Consider the following 22,988-nt stretch of genomic DNA (forward strand, 5'->3'; position numbering starts at 1 on the left):
TTAGCTGTGCTTTGCTTTTTATGGATTAGGCCTGACAGTGTTTATGATACCTAGGAGGAGACAAAAGAGGCTTTATAATTTACCAATTATTTTTTTTTTTGAGGAACCAGAGAAGATCTCAAAGGGTTCTGCTAATGAAAAGTAGATGTAACCTCAATGCCACAAGAGCTCTTGGTTAATGCCTTTAATGGTTGCATCTTTTATTCTACCCAGTGAAATCTGTTAATCAGCCTGCACCCTGAAAATCAGTCCCTGAACACCCAAATATACAGGCTCAGAATTCAGAACAGAAGTATTCAGAATTTTAGTTAAAGGAAACTTACTCCAAAGGGAAATAGGGGTACTTCCTTTGCTGACCTCTGAAAATAGCCATTCCCTGGCTGACTCTGGCCACTGACCATGAATCGGCATGCATATTGGAAAGTCAGTGCAATCGGAGCTCCTGATCTGCCTGCCTGTTCTAGTTAGTTACTGAGAAAGTACTAATTTTATATGACAGCCAGGCAACTAGTATTTTCAGAGGCAGAGGTTAAAAAAATGGTTACTTGCTAGGGATCGACCGATTATCGGCGAAGCCGATATATCGAGGGCCGATATGCACTTTCCCCGATATATCAGAATCGAACCGAATATTACAGATATTTCGGAAAGTGCTTGTACTGGAGTGATCACCCCAGTACCGGCGTCCATAGCGGACGTTCGGCTGTCTTGTAATGACAACCGATGCGGCTGAGAAGCCGCTCGGCTGTCATTACAAGGAGCGGGATGGGGACGTCCCCGCCCTCCCACCACCTTCCGCCCCACCGGGAGACCCGGGCAACCAGCCTGCATGGCCACCAAAGACCTGATCAAAGCCGCATTCGGTTCTGATCGGGTCTCCATGCAAAAACCCGGAAGTGATGTCATGACATCATTTCCGGGTACTGGTGCTAGATTTAAAAAAATGACAGCATTCAAAACAGCCAAACTTGACGTTTTGAATGCTTTTATGTTTAGAGGAGGGGTTTGTGGTCTTTTAGACCCCCAGGTCCCTCCACAAGAGTACCTGTCAAGTAAAAAAAAATTTTTTTAAATGAAAATATCGGCCGATACCGATACGCGATGACCAAAATATCGGTATTGACAATGAAAAAACCATATCGGTCGAACCCTACTGCCTGCATACTTTCTCACGCAGTACAGGTTTCCATTAAAATTAGCTGAGCAGAAAACCAAAATAGCAGTTACCAAAATGTAATGGTTTAAAAATTAGGTATAATGAGTTTTCATGGCTTTTGCCTTTTTGATTTTTTTAATACAATCACATAGAACATTTGGTTTAGGTTCTTGAATTTACAAGCACATAAAAAATGCAAAAGGAAAATAAATCTTGAGGAAAAATAAGGAATCTCATGAATTTTTCAGATAAAAGCTGTTAAAAATCAAAAAGTGACACAGGAACAAAACATTGAAGCCTTGCCCACTCCCTCCTGCCCCTCATGCATGCCTAGTAACGCATCAATATTTAATGGGCTATTTCTAGAGAATATTTTGGTGAAAATTGTAAAATTTCATTGAAATTTCATCATTTTGGCAAAATGCTTGGAAGTCAATGGGGCGGGTGAAATAGAGGTGGTTTTGGTGGTTTTTAAAGGGGCAATGGGCTCTAAACGGTCCTGTTTTTTTATTCCAAAAAAATGCCCCACCCCCTTATTAGCCTTATTTTTTACGTTGTTCTTACGGAGAGAAAAAATGAGAAAAAAAACAGTATACAAATAATCAAATATATGTATGAGTAAAGGCAAACAGCACGAATACAAAGAATGCTAAGGGCCCATTTAGATCCATGTGTGTATAGCGTGTGTATTTTTTTTATATTGTTATGCAGGTGCATTGTCGTGCATTAATGTGTGTTTCTCTTGCACATTGACTAATGTTTTGATACATAACAACAACAGCCATTGACCAAGGCTTGTTAATACCTGTTCCCATCGCATTAAAACGCTTTTTATATGTGTTTTGATGTGCTGCTTTTGACTTCTAAATACTTTCAAATGCTTCGAAATGCAGAAAAAACCAAACATGTCTCTCTACAATGCTAAGATGGGAAGAGACACAATCTTTGTTATGGGAACCAAAACATATGCCTTTTAGCGTGTCAGAATATATGCGATAAAATAAATAGTGTGATGGACCCTAATGAGATCAAATGAACTACATTAAATACACCCAAAAAATCCCACACCCTCTGATAAGAAAAAAAGAATATATCTCAAACAGCTTAAATAGTTTGTTTGCCTTGAAAGAAAAATTGGAATGGTGGCCTAACACCAGACCCCTCCTCACCTCCCACCCCCATTCCCTTGTACTTACCGCCAGTGATTCTCAGCTGTCACGGCTCCCCTGGTTAATTAACCGCTCTGGGGATCTGAAATCCCGGCAGCTCTCTCCGTTGTCCTTCACTGCCAGGATGGAACAGATGGCTTCTGATTGGTCAGCAACGTCACATGAACAAACTAGATTAGTTTCAATCTAGTCTGTCCTGGCATTGCAGGATAAAGAAGAGAGAGGTGTGGATCTCAAGCCCTGGACCAATGGAGCGGCTGCTGGAACCATGACAGCTGAGAAGCACCAGTGATAAGTACAGTGGGAACCGGGGGGCTGGGGATGGAGTAGAGGTCCGGTGGTAAGGTTCCTTTAATAAGGAAAATGTATTTGGCAAACACTTGCTAATGGTGAAATCTAAAATTTCTCTGCAAAATTTGAAATTTTACTGCAAAACCACATAGATGAAGTCACTCCACTTGTCCCCAGCTACTTCATTGATCAATAGGAATATATGAGAAGAACAACAGGAGGTGCCAGAGCTTTGCCTGATCCAAATGGCTTGGCATTTGGGCATAGAGTGGGTACTAAAAGCTGCTATAGGTACATGTAGGGACCTCAAGGTGGCAGCACTTTTTTTCAATTTGTTAAAATGTAAGAGTTATTTTATAGTACACCTATTACAAAAATACCTATTTTGCATACTCATTCTTGGCAAGTAAAAACCTGAGACCAAAGCATTGGCATACTGTCCAGGCAGCTAGCATTTTTTGAAGGCAAGATCTGCAATGACAAGGTTCTATCACAGATCTTTAGTACAATACATTTGGCTGCTATACTCAAAGCTCTGCAGTGCTTTCGTTTTTCATAATTCAGCGTCAAAACTGTGTCTGTCATTATTATACTGTAATCATATGACTTCTAACTAGTTTATATCAAATAAACATTTTTCACAGGGAACACTATTACTAATTCAATGTGGGTTTAGTTGTGCATTAATTTTAATGTACTTTGAATGGGCTTTTGTTTTCGCTCATAAATTATTAGACACGCACATGCCCTTATGCCCCGGGATGTCTATTAAAAGACAATATTTTCTTACTGATGAGAAGATATGAACTAGTGAAACTTTCAGTCACCTTGTTTTTCAATGTGGAAAGTTTTTCCAGTTAATGGCTGGACATAGAGCATCATTATCTGTCAAAAAGTAGCATGTAGCATGTTACTTAACTAAAAAAGATATGTCCACTGAGTTTCACCAAAAGACAGAAAAATATTAAAAACCTAACATTCTCAGATCCCTAAACCAACAGTTCCAAAAAACACAAAAAAGCTTCTAAAACATGGCCAAATTTGCTCCAATAGCAAATATGTGTGTATATGTATACACACTATATTGTCAAAAATATTGGAATGCCTGCCTTTACATGCACATGAACTTTAACGCCATCCCAGTCTTAGCCCGTAGGGTTCAATATTGAGTTGACCCACTCTTTGCAGCTATAAGAGATTTAACTCTTCTGGGAAGGCCGTCCACAAGGTTTAGGATTGTGTCTATGGGAATGTTTGACCATTCTTCCTGAAGCACATTTGTGAGGTCCGACCCTGATGTTGGACAAGAAGGCCTGGCTCGCAGTCTCCGCTCTAATTCATTCCAAAGGTTTTCTATCGGATTGAGGTCAGGACAGGTGCAGGCCAGTCAAGTTTCTCCACCCAAAAACTCTCTCATCCATGTCTTTATGGACCTTGCTTTGTGCACTTATCCAAATCATTTGGTGGAGGGGGGATAATGGTGTGGGGTTGTTTTTCAGGGGTTGGTGCTTGGCCCCTTAGTTCCAGTGAAAGGAACTCTTAAGGTGTCAGCATACCAAGACATTTTGGAAAATGTAATGCTCCCAACTTTGTGGAAACAGTTTGGGGACAGTTTCCTGTTCCAACATGACTGTGCACCAGTGCACAAAGCAATGTCCATAAAGGTATGGATGAACGAGTTTGGGGTGGAGGAACTTGACTGGCCTGCACAGAGTCCTGAACTAAATCTGATAGAGAACCTTTGGGATGACTTAGAGCAGAGACTATTAGCCAGGCCTTCTCTTCCAGAATCAGTGCTTGACGTCGTAAATTTGCTTGTGGAAGAATAGTCAAACATTCCCATAGACACACTCCTAAACCTTGTGGACAGTCTTCCCAAAAGAGTTGAAGCTGTTATAGCTGCAAAGGGTGGGCCAACTGAATATTGAACCTTACAGGCTAAGACTGGGAAGCCATTAACCACTTAAGCCCCGGAGGATTTGGCTGCTCAAAGACCAGGGCACTGCGTGAATTTAACGGACAATTGGGCGGTCGTGCGACGCTGTACCCAAATTAAATTGACTTCCTTTTTTTACAACAAACAGAGCTTTCTTTTGGTGGTATTTGATCACCTGTGCGTTTTTTACTTTTTGCACTATAAACAAAAAAAAAAGAGCGACAATTTTGAAAAAATAACAATATTTTTCACATTTTTTTTTATATGAAATTCCCCAAAAAAATGTAAAAATCAAAATTTTTTAACATTTTAGGCCAGTTTGTTTTTTGCTACATATTTTTGGTAAAAAAAAATCGCAATAAGCGTTTTTTGGATTGGTTTGCGCAAAAGTTATTGCGTTTACTAACTACGGGAAAGATTTATGTCATTTTTATTGTTTTTTTTTAACTAGTAATGGCGGCGATCTGCGATTTTTTTTTGCGGGACAGCGACATTTCGGTGGACAGATTGGACCCTTGACTGACATTTTTGACACTTTTGGGGGTACCAGTGACATTACTACAGTAATCAGTGCTATACATATGCACTGTTACTGTAAAAATGACACTGGCAGGGAAGGGGTTAATTTTATTGGTGATCAGTGGGTTAAATGTATCCCTAGGGGCGTGAGTCTAACTGTGGGGGGCGTGGCTTGTGATGTAACCACAGAGACATACGATCCTACATAGCAGGATCGTATAGTCTCTGCAGTTACTTCAGGGAGAATGACAGACGGCTGTGTTTACATCAGCTGCCTGCCTTTCCCCCTCTCCAGCGAGAGATCGCGAGTGGCCGGCGGACATGGGAGCCGCCAGTCACTCGCGCGGGGATGTAAGGGAACGAGCGGGGGTGGGAGTGTGCCTCCAGCGGCGCGCGCTCGCCCCCAAGAGGCTAGTGGGCGAGTGACGTACCGGTACGTCACTTTGCCCGGGAGGGGCTGACCACCGCCATATATAGTTGTGCGGCGGTCGGCAAGTGGTAAAGTCCATGTGCGTGAAAGGGCAGGCGTCCCAATACTTTAAACAATACAGTGTGTAATATATATATATATATATATATATATATATATATATATATATATATATATATATTTACTGTATCTACCCATGATGTTGTCAGATGATACTTGGAAAAAGATATGTGCACACCTTTTTTGCCAGTGTTTTCTGGCTGGTGCAATGAATCACGGATCATTTTTTCAACAAAATGAAATGTAAGTGCGGCTCAGTGGAATAATACTCTAAACCCAGGCTAGCATGATGATGCTGCAGGTTCATGACAGCCTAGGCTCATAAAAATTGGGGTGACTGAAGACTGAAAACCTCTAGAGGAGAAAAGGAATGACTGCTGGAGATAGGTCTGAATTCCCCCCATTTGCCCACTGAAGCCTTCCTAAATACCAGTTGCTTGCTTCTGATCCTTCCTCTAAAGATGCAATGCTGTGTGCCCATGTAGCAAATCACAGGGTCCAAGCACTGCCACATGGAGAGTGCTGTGTAAGCACCAACCCAAACCCAACAAGAACCTACACAGGGATTTTGACATGGATTGTAGAGGGTGAACAGGTAGTGGGAGAGCAAATAGAAGACAAGTATCACTGTTGTAGAGGGCGCCCTATTCCATTGCCAGTTTCACAGAGAGAAAAATGTATTTTTGGGCATTGCCAAGCAAAATCCATCTCATGGATCTCAAATAAATGGGGGGGGGGGTGCTGGACTATATGCAAATGAAAAGTGGGGAGACTGTGATGCCCAAAATATGCAGTAGGTGATGCTGTGCTTAACATTGTAAGTCCTGGTTCAAAATTCAACAGGGAGTATTAGTAGAACTGGTAGGTGAGTGGAGATAAATGCATTGAGGGGCGGGTATTGTGAATGCATTGGAGGTGCATGGATTAAGGGAATGGGTATAGAGACATCCAAAGCAAGGCTATAATTTTTATCTAGAGTGAAAACCCCCTTAAAAAACATTTTACACATATGCATTGCAACTGCAAACATGATCAGAGTTGAATCTCAGTCTTTTCAAGACTGGAAAATATCTGTGACTAATTAAAGAGCACTTTCTAGGAAAATGATAGTTTCTTTGTAAAATTTCCATATAATATAGCAATATTCCCCTTCTTACAGTGGCAGTAATTTTCTTGGAAGGACATTGAGGGCCCATAGAAATGAGTGCTGCTCTACAGGTGGGGGTGTACTGCAGTGGAAAAAATTATGCACAGGCACAATTTTTACAGTGTTGAGGTCCATTAAAAATGCCTTAGTTCACTAGTATATATATATATATATATATATATATATATATATATATATTGTGACAGGAAGTCAGCTAAATCTGGGAATGTAGTCACAGGAAGGAGATACATTTCCACCTGATTGAGAAGTCCATTAATTAATTTAGGGTGTTGGCTACAGAGCTAGCCAGCAGGAAGTTGAAAGGCCTTCACCTGTTCAGAGGGAGTTAAGGCTCTATAATTTGTTCAGAGAAATTCCTGTTGTTGGCTGCCTCCAGAAGCTGCATCCTGAAGCCATGTGGGCTGGGAGCAGGAGGACAGTCAGCGTGTGCCTCCCGACAGGATGTGTGGGCCTGGGAGAAGACCCCCCGGAGTGATGTGTGCCCGGGACGGTAACCAAGGGTGAATACGTCTCAAAGGTGAGAAGACGAACTGTTGATGTGAAAGAAACAAAAGGACTGTGTTGCCCTGTGAAGCTATTATAAAAGGACTATTGAGTGTCCGCTGTAGGACAAGGAAGTCTGCCCGACGGTAGGTTGGAGACAGACACTTAGGCAGGTTCCAGTTGTGAGAAGGTAGCCGCCCACAGAGGCAAGGATTTATTTTCTGTTTTATTTTATTTTGGATGTTTTGCTGCATACAGCCTGGTGAAGAAAACACCATTTAATAAACCACACTGTTTGTTTGCAAGCACTTGTCGGCTACCTCTCTGGGAAAACGCACCCCCCAAGGGGTCATCCACACCCGCCACCGAGCTAATCCCTCACATATGGTGGAGGTATGCAGTGGGCATAAGCAGAGATCCCTGCAATGGAGTGCATATGTTTGATGAACTTTATCTGGTGCATGAGATTGCACAATCTATGTGTGCAGGAGAGAAGATCCTGACAGAAAAAAAAAAAAAAAAGTGTTTTAAAGAGACAGCGGTCTCAAAATTATTTGATGAACTTTGTTGTGTCTGGTGCAAGTGACTGCACAAACTGTGTGCGCAGGAAAAGAGATCCTGCAAGAGAGAGAAAAACTACATGTGTTGAAGAGACAGTGGTCTGAAAATTGTTTGCTGGACTGTGAAAAATTTGTTTGTGGATTTATTGAAGATGGGGCGGTCCAAACGCCTGAAAAATGCAAAGATAGATGAAATGAGAGACCGGATTCTATGGATGGAGGGGATGTTGCCGTCTGAACCAGCCCCATCCATGCCTAAAGAGAGTCTACTAAAGAGGAAGGTTGTTGTCCCTAGCAACACTGATGAAACCGCTATGGAGACGCAGTGTGCTCAGATGAAAAGTAAACTCAAAATGGAGGAGATGTTGAAACATCTGATTATATCAAATGCAGCTCAACAGCAAGCAAATGCAGCTCAACAGCAGGCAAATGCGGATTTTCAGCAGAGCTTTGCAGCTCAACAAAAGGCTCATCAAGGGAGCATGGCAGGCTGGAAACAGAGACGCCAGCAGCCAATGGAGGCCATCGGTTTGGAGGAAACCGAGTATGTGTGCAGGGCTGAGTTGGATGCCTTGCAACGGAAAATGGAAGAAAAGGAACAAGCCTTGGAATTGCTTAAAATGGAGCATAGAAACTTGCAGGAAATGAATGAACTACTCAAGTCTCATGTGTTACAGTGGGAAGAATCCACTGCTCTTCTTTTGGTCGAGTTGCAAAAACGCAGAGAGACTATAATGGAGAAAGATACCATCCTCATGGAAAAGGAAAGTGAAATTCAGACTTTGCAGAAGCAAAGTATGGTTGATATGTTGGAGTTGCGTAATCAGCTGGAAAAAAGTCTTCAGTGTTTGGAAGTTACAAAAATAGACCTGCAGGAGTCGCAGGAACAGAATGTCACTCTGAAAACGACATTGTCTCTCAGCGACAACGAGAAAAGTGAAAGAGAGGCTAAATTACTGAGTACTGTGTATGAGCTCACCACTTTGAGCAATGTGGTAGATGAATTACGTGCAGACTGTGAAAGTTGGAAAGGTGAAGCCCAACGTTTCCAGCAGCAGTTAAAGGAGAAAGAAGCCTGTGTGGCAGAATTACAATCTCATTCCCAGAAACTAGCCAATGAGGTGAAGGCTCTTATGCAGGGAAAAGGAGATTGTGAACATAAGAGGGAAAAAGTAGAGGCACAGCTTCTGGAATCGCAAGTCAAGGTGTCAGAAGGTGACCGATTGTGTGCTAAGCTGTCAGAGAAGGCAAACCGACTGCAGGTTGAGTTGGACAATGTTATAAATCAGCTTTCTCAAGCAGACAGCAAATCTAGAGAAATTGCGGAAGATTTTTCTATCTTGGAATCGCAGCTGCAAGACACGCAGGAACTCTTACAGGAAGAGAGGTGTCAAAGGCTGAGTTTTAGCACAAAGCTCAAACAAATGGAAGATGAGAAAAATGGCTTCCTGGAACAATTAAAAGAGGAGGCGGAAGCAAAGAAAAACCTATCAGAGCAAGTCGCAACATTGCAAGCTCAGATAGCGGATATGAAAAAACGCATGGAAGAAAGCGTTGGTTCATTACAGTGTGTTGAAGATGTGAAAAAGAAGTTTGATCAGATGCTTGGTGAAGAGAAGACTGTGTCTGCAAAATATGCAGAAGAACGCGACCGTGCAAAAACGGAGGCGCGTGATAACGAGAGCAAAGCCCTGTTCTTGGCTCGCTCTTTGGAGGAAGCTCTAGAGTGTAAGGCTGAACTAGAAAGTGTTAAACAGCTGCGTACAGAAATGGAAGAATTGGTCAGCTCCAAGGATGATGTTGTGAAAAGCGTTCAGGAGCTAGAAAAGTCTAAGCGAGCCTTAGAACAGCAAGTAGAAGAGATGAAGATTCCGTTGCAGGAACTGGAAGAGGAATTCCAGGCAACAGAGGATCTGTCCCAAAGAGGGGATAGTGTGCCTGATGCAGTTTTTAAAAGGATCAGTGTTTTGGGGTCTGTCCTGAGTGAGCCTCAGAAATGTGACGACATGTGGCTTGAATCACCCCTTTGGAATAAACCGTTCCTTCAAAAACTTCATGCATTGGAAAATGTATCATTAGAACTTCAGCAAACAAAGGAGCTGAGTAAGAAATGTGGTGATTTCTCAGTTCAGGCTGAAAACCTAGTGGAGAAAACTAAGGCTGTTGGTGAAAACGTGAAGCAAATGAATAAGTGCCTTTCAGGGAGTGTTTCCAAAATGGAACTGGTGAAAGACGGGTGGCAGAAGTTTGATCGTGATCTTGAGATGCATTCCATGTGGAATTCAGATAGAGAAAAAGAACTAGGTGACCTTGAGCGGTCAAATAGTTCAGCAGAAAGTGCATTGAAGAAACCTGTAAAAGAATGTGTTGCAGTTCCATGCTTCTTCACTGATGCAGAGAGGAGGTCTATAATGGATACCACCCAGATCGCTGGGTTCAACTGTGTTGTTGCCTTTGACCCCTATGTTGGTGGAAGGAAAGTTGATGATGTTCTGGTTGGCTTCTTCTGTGAAGAGTTTGGCAAGAAATATAAACTGAATATCAAATCAAATAGTAGGCCTTTACTGCGACTCGCTCAGGAGGGCGAAAAGTTTAAGAAGTTGATGAGTGCAAATGCTTCAGATCTGCCTATGAATATGAAATGTTTGGTGAATGATATTGATATCTCTGGGAAAAGGAACAGGGGTCACTTTGAAGAAATGTGTGACAGCCTGTTGTCTCAATTGGAAAATCCTCTGCACAGCATCTTAGAGCAAGCAAAGCTCAAGAAGGAAGATCATTCCCTTTTACAACAAAAAGTCAATGATTGTGTACAGATGTATGGAGAGGCAACTCAAGTCACAGAGGGATGTCAAGAGTCCCTACTTGGAACAAAGCTTAGTGAAGCAAAGGTTCTCAAAGTTTTGTGGAAAACATTTATGGATTGCAGAGAGAGGCGTCTTAAGAATGTTGAAGACATTAAGACTAGCCCAATTGAGTTGCCTATGGATCACGGTCCTCCATGGTGGATTGGACAGACGGTTATGAGGGACAAGCTGTCTGACATTTATGAGAAAGCTGTCAATGAAGATGACAGAAACGAGAAGGAGCGAAATGATGCCAAAAATGCAGTTGAAGAATGTGTATATGAGATGAGAGACAAACTGTGTGGCATTTATGAGAAATCCGTCAATGAAGATGACAAAACAGTTTCATCCGGAAGCTTGAGGATAATAGGAGGCTTATCAGTGAGTCAGCAGTGCCTGACACATGCGTGCCTGGAAATATGTGTCCCAACCCTAGGGTTGAAACAAGAGGGGGGGGTATGTGACAGGAAGTCAGCTAAATCTGGGAATGTAGTCACAGGAAGGAGATACATTTCCACCTGATTGAGAAGTCCATTAATTAATTTAGGGTGTTGGCTACAGAGCTAGCCAGCAGGAAGTTGAAAGGCCTTCACCTGTTCAGAATGAGGGAGTTAAGGCTCTATAATTTGTTCAGAGAAATTCCTGTTGTTGGCTGCCTCCAGAAGCTGCATCCTGAAGCCATGTGGGCTGGGAGCAGGAGGACAGTCAGCGTGTGCCTCCCGACAGGATGTGTGGGCCTGGGAGAAGACCCCCCGGAGTGATGTGTGCCCGGGACGGTAACCAAGGGTGAATACGTCTCAAAGGTGAGAAGACGAACTGTTGATGTGAAAGAAACAAAAGGACTGTGTTGCCCTGTGAAGCTATTATAAAAGGACTATTGAGTGTCCGCTGTAGGACAAGGAAGTCTGCCCGACGGTAGGTTGGAGACAGACACTTAGGCAGGTTCCAGTTGTGAGAAGGTAGCCGCCCACAGAGGCAAGGATTTATTTTCTGTTTTATTTTATTTTGGATGTTTTGCTGCATACAGCCTGGTGAAGAAAACACCATTTAATAAACCACACTGTTTGTTTGCAAGCACTTGTCGGCTACCTCTCTGGGAAAACGCACCCCCCAAGGGGTCATCCACACCCGCCACCGAGCTAATCCCTCACAATATATATATATATATATATATTGCTCAAAAAAATTAAAGGAACACTTTTTAATCAGATTATAACATCGAGTCAGTTAAACTCCTTTAATATTAATCTGGTCAGTTAGGTAGCAAAGGGGGCTGTTAATCAGATTCAGCTGCTTTTGTGTTAATTAAATTAACAACAGGTGCACTAGATGGGCAACAATAAGACAATCTCCAAAACCAGAGGGGTTTTACAGGTCACTGACTTTTACTTTTTTTTCCCTGCTCATCTTCTCTGACTGTTTTTCACTAGTTTTGCATTTGGCTAGGGTCAGTGTCACTAATGATAGCATGAGGCGATACCTGGACCCTATAGAGGTGGCACAGTCAGTCCAAATCCTTCAGGATGGTATATCAATACGTGCCATTGCCAGAGGGTTTGCTGTGCAAGCATACAAGCACGCGGGGGCCATGCAAACTACTGAGTACCATTTTGAGTTGCTGCAATGAAATTTCAGAAAAACAGACTGGCCTGCTGCATAATTTTTTTACTTTGATTTTCATGGTGTCTTTGAATTCAGCCATCTGTAGGTTGATCATTTTCATTTCCTTTAAACATTACGGCATCCTTTCCTTCCTAGCACATTACCCAGTCCATATCAGCATAGATATCCAGCATGATGTTTTTCCCCATTGAGATCTGATGTGTTTTCAAAGTGTTCCTTGAATTTTATTTTAGCAATATATACTGTATTTAAAAAATATAATGTATAAAACACACCTCATGCTGCCGTTCAGAACCCAGGCTGCATGATTGGGGAAGGGAGAAGGAGGGCAATTCCTGGCAGCCTTCGACATAGAGGAAGTGGATTGAATGGTATTGGCAGTCATTCAGTCCAGAAGATTAATGACATCAAGTGGCATTAAGGAATTACTGCAAGTGACCACTACTGATCAAAAGTTAAGCAGGCCATAGATTATGTGATTTTCTTCCCTTCCCTTACGACTTGCTCCCACAGTGCTATTGTGTTCCCAGGCGGCAGAACACAATGATTACTGCTAGCGGCTATAGTCCCATAAGTGAGCTCAGCCTATTGCATTAATTAAATAACACAAACACCTTCTGTACCCATAAAATATACATTTGGTCCTTCCTCCCCCCCTGTAAGGCACTTTCACACTGATGTGGTGGGCTTTTTCTCACCCGTGGTTTTCGTGTGGGTTAGCTGTGGTTTGCCATTGACTTAATTTATGCCCCATGGTTTTCATGCACTTTCTGAAACCAAAAACGGTAAGCGTGGTTTTGGTGCGATTTCAGAAAGTGCATTGAAACCATGGAACATAATAGAAGTCTATGGCAAACTGCAGCTAACCCACACAAAAACCGTGGGTACACTGCGCTGCACCCATGGTGCAGGAAAACCGCACGGCATTGGTCTGAAAGCCAAGTTGACTGTTTATTACTACTGACCTCTGAGTAACTTCCGAGATCTGCATCACCTATTACAGAGTTCAACAATAAGGGCTAAGTGAGACAGAGTTCAGGGATCAGTGCTAAGTGAGGCATAGTTCAGGGGTCAGTGCAAAGTGAGGCATAGTTCAGGGGTCAGTGCTAAGTGAGGCATAGTTCATAGGTCAGTGCAAAGTGAGGCATAGTTCAGGGGTCAGTGCTAAGTGAGGCATAGTTCAGGGGTCAGTGCTAAGTGAGGCATAGTTCAGGGGTCAGTGCTAAGTGAGGCAGAGATCAGGGGTCAGTGCTAAGTGAGGCAGAGTTCAGGGGTCAGTGCTAAGTGAGGCAGAGTTCAGGGGTCAGTGCTAAGTGAGGTAGAGTTCAGGGGTCAGTGCTAAGTGAGGTAGAGTTCAGGGGTCAGTGCTAAGTGAGGCAGAGTTCAGGGGTCAGTGCTAAGTGAGGTAGAGTTCAGGGGTCAGTGCTAAGTGAGGTAGAGTTCAGGGGTCAGTGCTAAGTGAGGTAGAGTTCAGGGGTCAGTGCTAAGTGAGGTAGAGTTCAGGGGTCAGTGCTAAGTGAGGCAGAGTTCAGGGGTCAGTGCTAAGTGAGGTAGAGTTCAGGGGTCAGTGCTAAGTGAGGTAGAGTTCAGGGGTCAGTACTAAGTGAGGCAGAGTTCAGGGGTCAGTGCTAAGTGAGGTAAAGTTCAGGGGTCAGTGCTAAGTGAGGCAGAGTTCAGGGGTCAGTGCTAAGTGAGGCAGAGTTCAGTGCTAAGTGAGGCATAGTTCAGGGGTCAGTGCTAAGTTAGGTAGAGTTCAGGGGTCAGTGCTAAGTGAGGCAGAGTTCAGGAGTCAGTGCTAAGTGAGGCATAGTTCAGGGGTCAGTGCTAAGTGAGGCAGAGTTCAGGGGTCAGTGCTAAGTGAGGTAGAGTTCAGGGGTCAGTGCTAAGTGAGGCAGAGTTCAGGGGTCAGTGCTAAGTGAGGTAGAGTTCAGGGGTCAGTGCTAAGTGAGGCAGAGTTCAGGGGTCAGTGTTAAGTGAGGTAGAGTTCAGGGGTCAGTGCTAAGTGAGGCAGAGTTCAGGGGTCAGTGCTAAGTGAGGCAGATTTCAGGGGTCAGTGCTAAGTGAGGTAGAGTTCAGGGGTCAGTGCTAAGTAAGGTAGAGTTCAGGGGTCAGTGATAAGTGAGGTAGAGTTCAGGGGTCAGTGCTAAATTAAGTAGAGACCAGGGGTTAGCGCTAAGCGAGACAGAGGTCAGGGGTCAGTGCTAAGTGAGGTAGCGTTCAAGGGTCAGTGCTAAGTGAGGTAGAGTTCAGGGGCTCGTGCTAAATGAGGTAGAGATTAGGGGTCAGTGCTAAGTGAGGTAGAGGTCAGGGGTCAGTGCTAAGTGAGGTAGAGGTCAGGGGTCAATACTGAGTGAGGCAGAAGTCAGATGCCAGTGCTAAGTAAGGCTCACCTCTGCACTGCAGTGCTGATCAGTGTTCTCCTTCTCCCTGGGACTCTTCACATCACTCAGGGTACTGCAGCTCCGACTCTTCTCCTTCTTCTCCAATTCCCTGGTCCAGTAGGTGGAGCTACATTACAGCTACTCATAGCCCCACCTACAGGACCAGGAAAAAGGAGAAGGGGGAGAAGATCTGAAGCTGTAGTACCCTGAGTACTGTGAAGAGTGCCAGGAAGAAGAACAGAAGTAAGACAATCTTCTTTCTGTCTTCCCTGCAGCTGTGTTTGCCACAGGCAGCTACAGAGGAAATGCTGTTTGTTTATGCCACTGCTGTGCCGGACTTTAGCACCCGCCCCCTCCCCGTACACAGCCAATAAAGCACCCCGCCTGTGCCGGCCTATAATACCCACCCTCCCCCTGGAATAAACAGTTTCCTCTGTAGCTGCCTGTGAAAAGCGCAGTTGCAGAGGAGACACAGAGCGACAGGGCTTCGTGCCTTAGTGGAGCCGGTTGCTGAAATGTGTTCCTGCAGTGGGCTCTGGAATTCAGCCCGGATTGTGGGACAGTCCCGCCCAATCCAGGGCAGATGGGAGGTATATACACGGGGTAATTTGACTGTGCCCAGGCACACCCTGTCCGCACACCTATGTATATCCGCCGACAGTAAACGCATGTAAAAAACCTGACAGGCTTGTTGTACCCAAGTCAATTTCTGCTGAATCCGCTGAGATTTGATCCATCTCTGACCTGCTTTAGTGTTGCAGCAATAGCTATTTTAATATTGCTCTTACAGGGCCGTTTTTTTTTTTTTTTTGGCTTCATGCACACTGGGCTTAAAAAAAATGCCAGTTCCTTTGGAAGAAAAAAAAAGTCTATTCAGAGAATTTTTGTACAGAGTTTAGGCGAGTGTAGGAGAGTGTAGCATTTTTTCTGCCAGAAAGCTCCAATCAGAAACGCAAACCAGAAGAGTTTTCTTTCCTGCCTCTAAACGCTGAGCTCAAAATATGCCAGTAATTGTCCTAATGTGCATGGACACATAGGATAACATTGAGCTGCTTCTACAGACAAAACACAAAACTCCTGTAGAAGTAGAAATTTTTAGGCCAGTGTGTATGGAGCCTTAATCCTATTTTTAAAAGCAGATGCAGCAGAAGTTGTGAGGCTCTCCTTCTTAGCATCATGGCTATGTCAAGGGTAGCCAGGAAGTCTGAAAAATGATATCCCATGTAAGCAGACTGCCTCTTTAATCCTAGCACCATCTGTATATGTGTTTCTCAGTTGATTTAATAATTTCTGATCTTATTTCTGTATCAAACACATTCGGTTACTTACGATCACAATATGCACGTTGCAAAAGAAACATTTAAAAATTCCTTAGATTCCCTTAATAACAGTTTACATCTGTTTTCTCTTCAATATGTCTTCATAGATCAGACTCAATTAAAAAATGCAATATCTGAACATGTTGGATCTGCACTGTGACACTAGATTGGTTTCTGGGCAAATAATAAGACTACATTTTCAGTTTTGCAATTTTAGTTTTATCCCTCTGCATTCTATGTCAAGGCATTTCCATCTTTCTTTGGCTTCCAAACAGACATACAATTTGAAAACAGTCCTAATGTATTTACCCCTTGCTATCCTGTGGCTATGGACAGATTTCTTACACCTGTCTGCTGATTCAGGCTGCCTCCTGAGGTGGGTCACAGAGGGGGACCACAGTGTGAGCAAAAGTTCCCAATTGATTGTGTCTGTCTTCAATAATAAAAACACATGGCATACTGTATGCCAGGGATATACAAACAGTGGCCCTCCAGATGTTGCAGAACTACAAGTCCCATGAAGCATAGCAAGACTATGACAGCCACAAGCATGACACCCAGAGGCAGAGGCACGATGGGACTTGTAGTTTTGCAACAGCTGGAGGGCCACAGTTTGCATATCCCTGCTGTATGCCATGGCAGGGTCACATGAATGTCCTCAGAAGGGACCTTAATGTCATACCATGACAGGAAGAGATGGACAATCTCTGCAAGAGGGAAACAAAAACACAGTTAGAATGATGAGGAAGAGTTAGAACTTCACTGAAATTTTAGCAAAAAGCAGAAAGTTTTGGGTAAAATTACAGAGAAATTGGAGTCAATGAGAAGGTTGCAGTAAGGGTAGTTTTTGATGTTGCAAATTGCCCCTTAAAGCCCCCGTCTTACTGGCCGAACATAGTGCTGTATCATATATGTAGCTGAGGCTACATACAGTTAATTCAGCATGCCCAGCTGATGCACCTATTAATGAAGTAGATAGATTGCTTGGGCCAGCTTGGCCTGCTCAAACAGTTTAAAGAGACATTAAACATGGAGACCAGCTTTAAGGCTGTTAGAAGCCCCTTTAACTATCCTGGACCCCTTTTCTGCCAAATTTGACCATCATTAGCCTTACTTTTTTACACAAAAATTGGAAAGAAGAGCAACAGTACACAAATAATAGGCAAATACATAAAAAAAAGAAAAAAAAATCAAATGAAATAAAATAAACTATCCTAAATACACAACAAAGCTACATCCTAAATTGACAGCTGGTGAGAATTCCAGGCATGGACAGGCATGTAACCTGCTCCTCTGTGATTCTGTCCAAGCCTAGCAGTGGCCATGACCAATCAAGGGCCTTCACCACTTTTTTGGGTTTTGGACACATTCATTTTTAACTCCAGTTGCAGAGAATGCATGAAGGAGTGCAGGTAAGGTGAGTATTAGGGGTTTGAGGATGCCTTTCCAGGGACACTGTCAATATGCCTCCATGGACAAAGTACCAGGTTTGTGTGTGATAGCACTGGACTGATAGAAGTGAAAATTGGTTCCGATAGCTCTACTGTAAAGTGATTTTTCTTTCAAAGAAGCAGATCCGTGGTTGAAATATATTATAAGTGGACATTTTCTGGTCCTACTCTGTTTCCTCTCTCAAAGGAAGCGCTTGCAAGACTGTGATTTTTGGATGTGTGCTGAGGAGAACTTGGTACAAAAGACCATTTCACTTGAAGGACTCTTTGAAACCTTTAATGGTTAAGAGCATCAAATGCAGCCAATGCATTTTGGGGGAAAAAGCCCCCCCCCCTCTTATTCAGGGCTTGAGCAGTCAATGTTAGGCTGCATTCACATGTCAGCGTATAATCGCGGGCAGAACCGCTGCGGTTCCGCCCGCGATTCAGAGATTTATTGCAAATCGCGGGACGCCTAGCGTTGCCCGTTGATTTGCTATAGCCCCCCAAACGCCGAGCGATGTTGCCGCGATTTACGCCCGCCGAATCGCGGCAACATCGCGCAAACAAAATCGCGGGACGCAATACGCTCCAAAAAAGTACAAGAGCTTCTTTGGAGCGTATTGCGTCCCGCGATTTTGTTTGCGCGATGTTGCCGCGATTCGGCGGGCGTAAATCGCGGCAACATCGCTTGGCGTTTGGGGGGCTATTGCAAATCAACGGGCAACGCTAGGCGTCCCGCGATTTGCAATAAATCTCCGAATCGCGGGCGGAACCGCGGCGGTTCTGCCCGCGATTATACACTGACATGTGAATGCAGCTTAATAAAATCACAACAGAATACACTAGGGGACCTGTGTTAAGGCTTAATGAAGAATAACATCTTCACCAGTTCTAAAGGCAGCCACCAGGAGAAACTCCCCCTAAAGTTGTTACAGGCCTAAATAAAAAAACGTTGGAGGTTTGGATTTATAAAAACAATATATATATATATATATATATATATAAATATGTCTAGATATAGGATTTAATTTACTGCATAGCTGCCTTTCTGTTATGAATAGGTCAGTGACAGGCAGGAAGGAAGAGAACAGAGAAATTGCATACCAGATTTCCCATGCTTTTGGGGTCTGTAGCACCTATGTGAGCTGCTATGGAAGTAATTCTGGCACTGGGCATCATAATCATTCCCTAATGTATTTATGGCCTCAGTTTTTCCTCGGAGTCCCTTTTCTATTCTCTTTAGTTTTGTAGGCTGTGAAACCTTGTGCGCATTCCAAGACTATACATATTGTGTTCCAAGTTCAAATTGACGAGGGTTTTGCTAACAAAACAACTTCTTATTGAATAAACCTTGTGGTTTTTGTGAAAGAAAAAAAATATATCTGGCTTTTTTTTTTCCTCTTGGCGTATATTTATAATATGTTTTCTCTCCTTTTCCACCATCGAATATGCACCAAGGAACGTATAAAGGTTTGACCTGTTTCCCTTTTGTTAGACCTTTGCGTGTCCTCAAGTGTTTGATCCCTCCAATTCTAGTGACTGTGTTTTATTGTGTCCTATGGTACCAAATTGTAAACACCACACTCAGCTGTGACTCGGTGTATTGTCCTCTATTGGTCGTGTTTGACGTCTGCAGAAGAACGACTAACAAATACTAACATGGTGCCCTGGGTTTTATTTTTCCTGTGTAGGAACATCCAAGACCAGAATACGAAACTAAGCTGCTTTTAATGAAAGAGAAGTGCAAAGCTTGGAAAAATGGGGTAAGACTGTTTTTAAAATGTCCTCTTTATGCAAAATTTACAGACTGTTTTTTATCAAAAGTTTTAATTACATTTTTGAGTAACAGTTGTTACAAATTGTTGAAATTCAGACAAAACCCTTTATACAGGGTAGGGTTAGAACTTATACCGAGTATTTAATACTGTTTGGGTACTTGTTGGAACAATTAACTCCTACTTATAATAATAATAATAGGTAAGGGGAAATCTCTTCAATGGTATTATGTGCAGCAACAAAAAATCATGTGGGGAAGTGGGGAAAGGAATAGAACACTTTTATTGATAATTGTATCTCCAAATGAATTATGTGTTGAATTTAATTAACACATTTCTCAGAATACCAGACTTCAATTTTTTTTTTTATTTGTAATGGTATCATCTGTTATTTTTTTACTTTTATCCCCCATTTACTAAAGGAGTGGGGGTGTCAAAACATCTGTTTACAATTTGGATTGATGGTAAATAACTAGCTTAATGAGTACTTTGGACATGCCCTTCAGTTTCAGCCGTGGGCCCGCAAAACTGTGTTTCTCTCCCTCCAATTACCTAAGACAGCATCTATACACAAAATGAGCATGATTTCGCCTTCAGGTGGAGTGATAGATCAGTATAAAGCTGGGTAATGGAATTCGCTAGATTTATAGGCAATTGTTGGGTAATGCTACTTACCTTTACAACAAAAATAGGACAAAGACAAGGGCCTTTTAAGTTAAATGTTAATCTTGACTTTTACGAAAGTCAAGCTTGACCACAGCCCCTGCTGCCTGAAAGAATACTGATTGGTCGTTATTGTTATGACCATTGATTGTTAAGAAGACTGTGGACATGGCATTGTTTAATTTACGGTAATGGGAAAATTTGAGATTTGCAAACAGCTTTGCCTGTCTATAACTCTGAATTAGCTGATCATTTTGGCATGCATATTTTACATCTCATGTTCAGTTTGACTTGCCAAGGTTTGAGAGTGAGTTTTCTTTTAAAAGCATGCCTAAAGTAGATATAAACCTTAATTGAATAAAACTTAATTAAAAATATTTCTTTTTTTAAATAAATGATTTTAATAAACAAGTATTAAAATACTTGTTTTAACTTTTTTAAAGCCGAACTCCAGCTTTCTGTCACTTCAAAATTGGACCAACTGATCCAAATTAACTATTACCTTCCCAGAGGCACATGCTGTGAGCACTGTATAAACTGTATGTAGCATCAGCAGCATTCTGGTAGTGGTACAGGGGACTTCCAGTGCCGCTCCCAGAACAAAACGGAGTCAGGCTGAGGGCTGTTCAGCCATTCACAGGGAGCCTATTATTTTATAAAAATACTTTCTCTAATTGGTTTAGGTACAGAGGTTGACAGATGATGTCACAATCTCCTCATCAGCCAATAAGAGGAAGCCTTGTACTCTCTGTCCTGCTGTTGGAATACATACTGATGCTACATACAGTTTATACAGCACTCACAGCAGTTGCATCTGTTAGTGAATGTATTAGTTCATTTGGAACAACCTGGCCGAAACAAACTATTTTAAAATGACAGAAAACTGGTGTTTTGCTTTAATTCAATCTCACTGCTCCTGATCTCCTGCAGCAAATTATACCACATGCACACCAGTGATATATGTGTGGCGTTTTTCCACATGGGCTTCTTCTTAGTGATATCATTGAACCATGCTTGCTTAATGTGTGCAGAAATGGCTGCATGTAGGTGCTCTCAGAAAATCTGACAACACATAGAACAATTGAAAGACAAGACAAAGGGTTGTCACTTTGTAAGGGGACGTGCCTGAACAATGACATACTGGCAGGTAATTTTGTTAAAAAAGCTATAGATTAAAAAAAAATAAAAAAAAATTTTGAAATTACATTCACAATTAACCCCATTGCAATACCTCATTACTGCTGCAATAATTGATGCAATGCTGTAACATATTCAAAGACAAAACTATATAACAAGATAGAACAAAACTCAAGAATTTCATATGTCATATACAGTATAGAGTATTATATTACCCGATAAATCCACTTCATTTATGTTACACATGGCTTTGCGTTTCCAAAAAATTTACAACCCCAATCTGGGATATTTGGATTTCACTCTTATACATAACGTGCTCCCATGGTCCAAGATTTAAAACAAGGGAGTAGTCTAAAAAAATAAAAGCACAACTCCGATCAGGTTTCCTTTATGACCCAAAGACATCTGGTAGCCTATTAGAGAGATCAGCACTGAGTCAGTATGAAGTCATCACTATGGGACGACATCCATATCCAGACATGTGGGGAAGTGTAACTTTTTTACCCGAGGGAAGCGTCGACAAAGGCTAGGGTATTATCAATGTATCAATATCTGCAAATAACATTTCACATTTAAAATGAGATTAAGCTCCAAGGGAACCTGCGGGGCATGTAAACCTTATTTAAAAAAATAAAGAACATCCTTGCAAATGATAACTACCAAATTCATGTTTTCAAAAAGTTTTATCGCTGTAATTTGACTTTTATTAAATTAGATATCATATGAGCCTTCCTGGGTTTTACAAGTTAGTCCACGGTGCAGATAGGAATACAATGTCATTAATGTTTCTGGGAAACTAATCTGCCACTTACTCAATAGGTTTTGCATCATATACAATAGAGTTTAGAAAAAAAATGTGCTGCTAAAGCCATCTGGGCCAATAATGCATTTGGTTTCCAAGTTCATAACATATAGAAATAACATTTTTTTCACTGAATAAATAATTGATCAGGTGCATTAAATCTGGCTGAGCAAACATTAGTTACGATTCAAAAATCGCCCCTGATGTGTCGTGTGAATTTAATATTGTAGTAAGCCCCCTTGGTCAACCTCCTGATTTGTTTTATAGCTGTGTTCTAAGTTAGTAAATACAAGTCTCTGAGGTAGAGGCTTATTGCAAGAATGGATCTAGAGGCACTTAAGGTGTTGTGTCTATAACAGTGATTGTCAACTTACATGGTAGAGGGGAACTCAAATGTGGCCCTGACATCATTAGGGGCTGCACTAATATTCAGTAAATGTAATTCTACAGAAGGCTGTTATTGACTCCAGATATACTACAGGACTGCAAAAGACTGCAGATTTATTGCAGGAGATGATCAGAGACTGAGGATTTACTACAGGAAATAGTCGGAGACTGTAGACATTCTACAGGTTTGGATGGAGACTGTAGACTTTATGTAGGAGATAGTGAAAAACCTGCAGACTTACTAAAGGAGATGGTCAGAGACTGTGCACATACTACAGGTGTGGTTAGACACTGCAAAGGTGCTGTAGGAGACAGTCAGAGACAAAGGATATATTACATGATACTTGTTTAGGTCAATGCTGTTACAGTCCCTTTCCTAAAGCAATTCCGTCACACCCACTACTGACTACCTGCATCCAAGAGCAAACAACGCAAGTGCCAGAGGGCCACATGTGCTCCTAGTGCTGCAGGATGGGTACCAGGGTACTTCACAGTCTATTTATAAAGGCTTGAAATGGCTGGTTGGCCTCTTTTTTATATTAATTCACAATTTCAATATTTATAAAACAAACCTTAGGAGAGGAGACTCCAGCAATTTCCAGCCTCTAGCCATAATACCAAATGGAGGGGAGACAGCTCACCCCACTTTCTTCCTAGGATCTAAGCCCATGAGAACTAAACCACATGGCAGGAAGCTTCCCAAACATTTAACACCTCCCTAGCTTGCACCACCAAGGTGGTTGGCAGAGTGGTTAATCATTATTAACATTGACTGTTAACCCTCTCTACAAAGAGGAATGCTCAACAACTTCTGCAGAAATAATAATGGCCTGTACTTAGGAAACACTTA

General features: G+C 42.2%; 1 protein-coding gene across 1 annotated transcript in view; it reads left to right on the forward strand.

Annotated features, from left to right (window-relative positions):
* The window catches only part of ANO2 (anoctamin 2), a 373,778-nt gene that overhangs the window by 156,346 nt on the left and 194,444 nt on the right, over nucleotides 1-22,988 (forward strand). The window contains exon 13 of the mRNA XM_082255012.1: nucleotides 19,066-19,137. Within this exon, the coding sequence (XP_082111138.1) occupies nucleotides 19,066-19,137 (72 nt within the window). The remainder of the gene's footprint in view (nucleotides 1-19,065; nucleotides 19,138-22,988) is intronic.

This window comes from Pelophylax lessonae (assembly GCF_965119305.1).
Source record: "Pelophylax lessonae genome assembly, chromosome: 4".
Classification (NCBI taxonomy): Eukaryota; Metazoa; Chordata; class Amphibia; order Anura; family Ranidae; genus Pelophylax; species Pelophylax lessonae.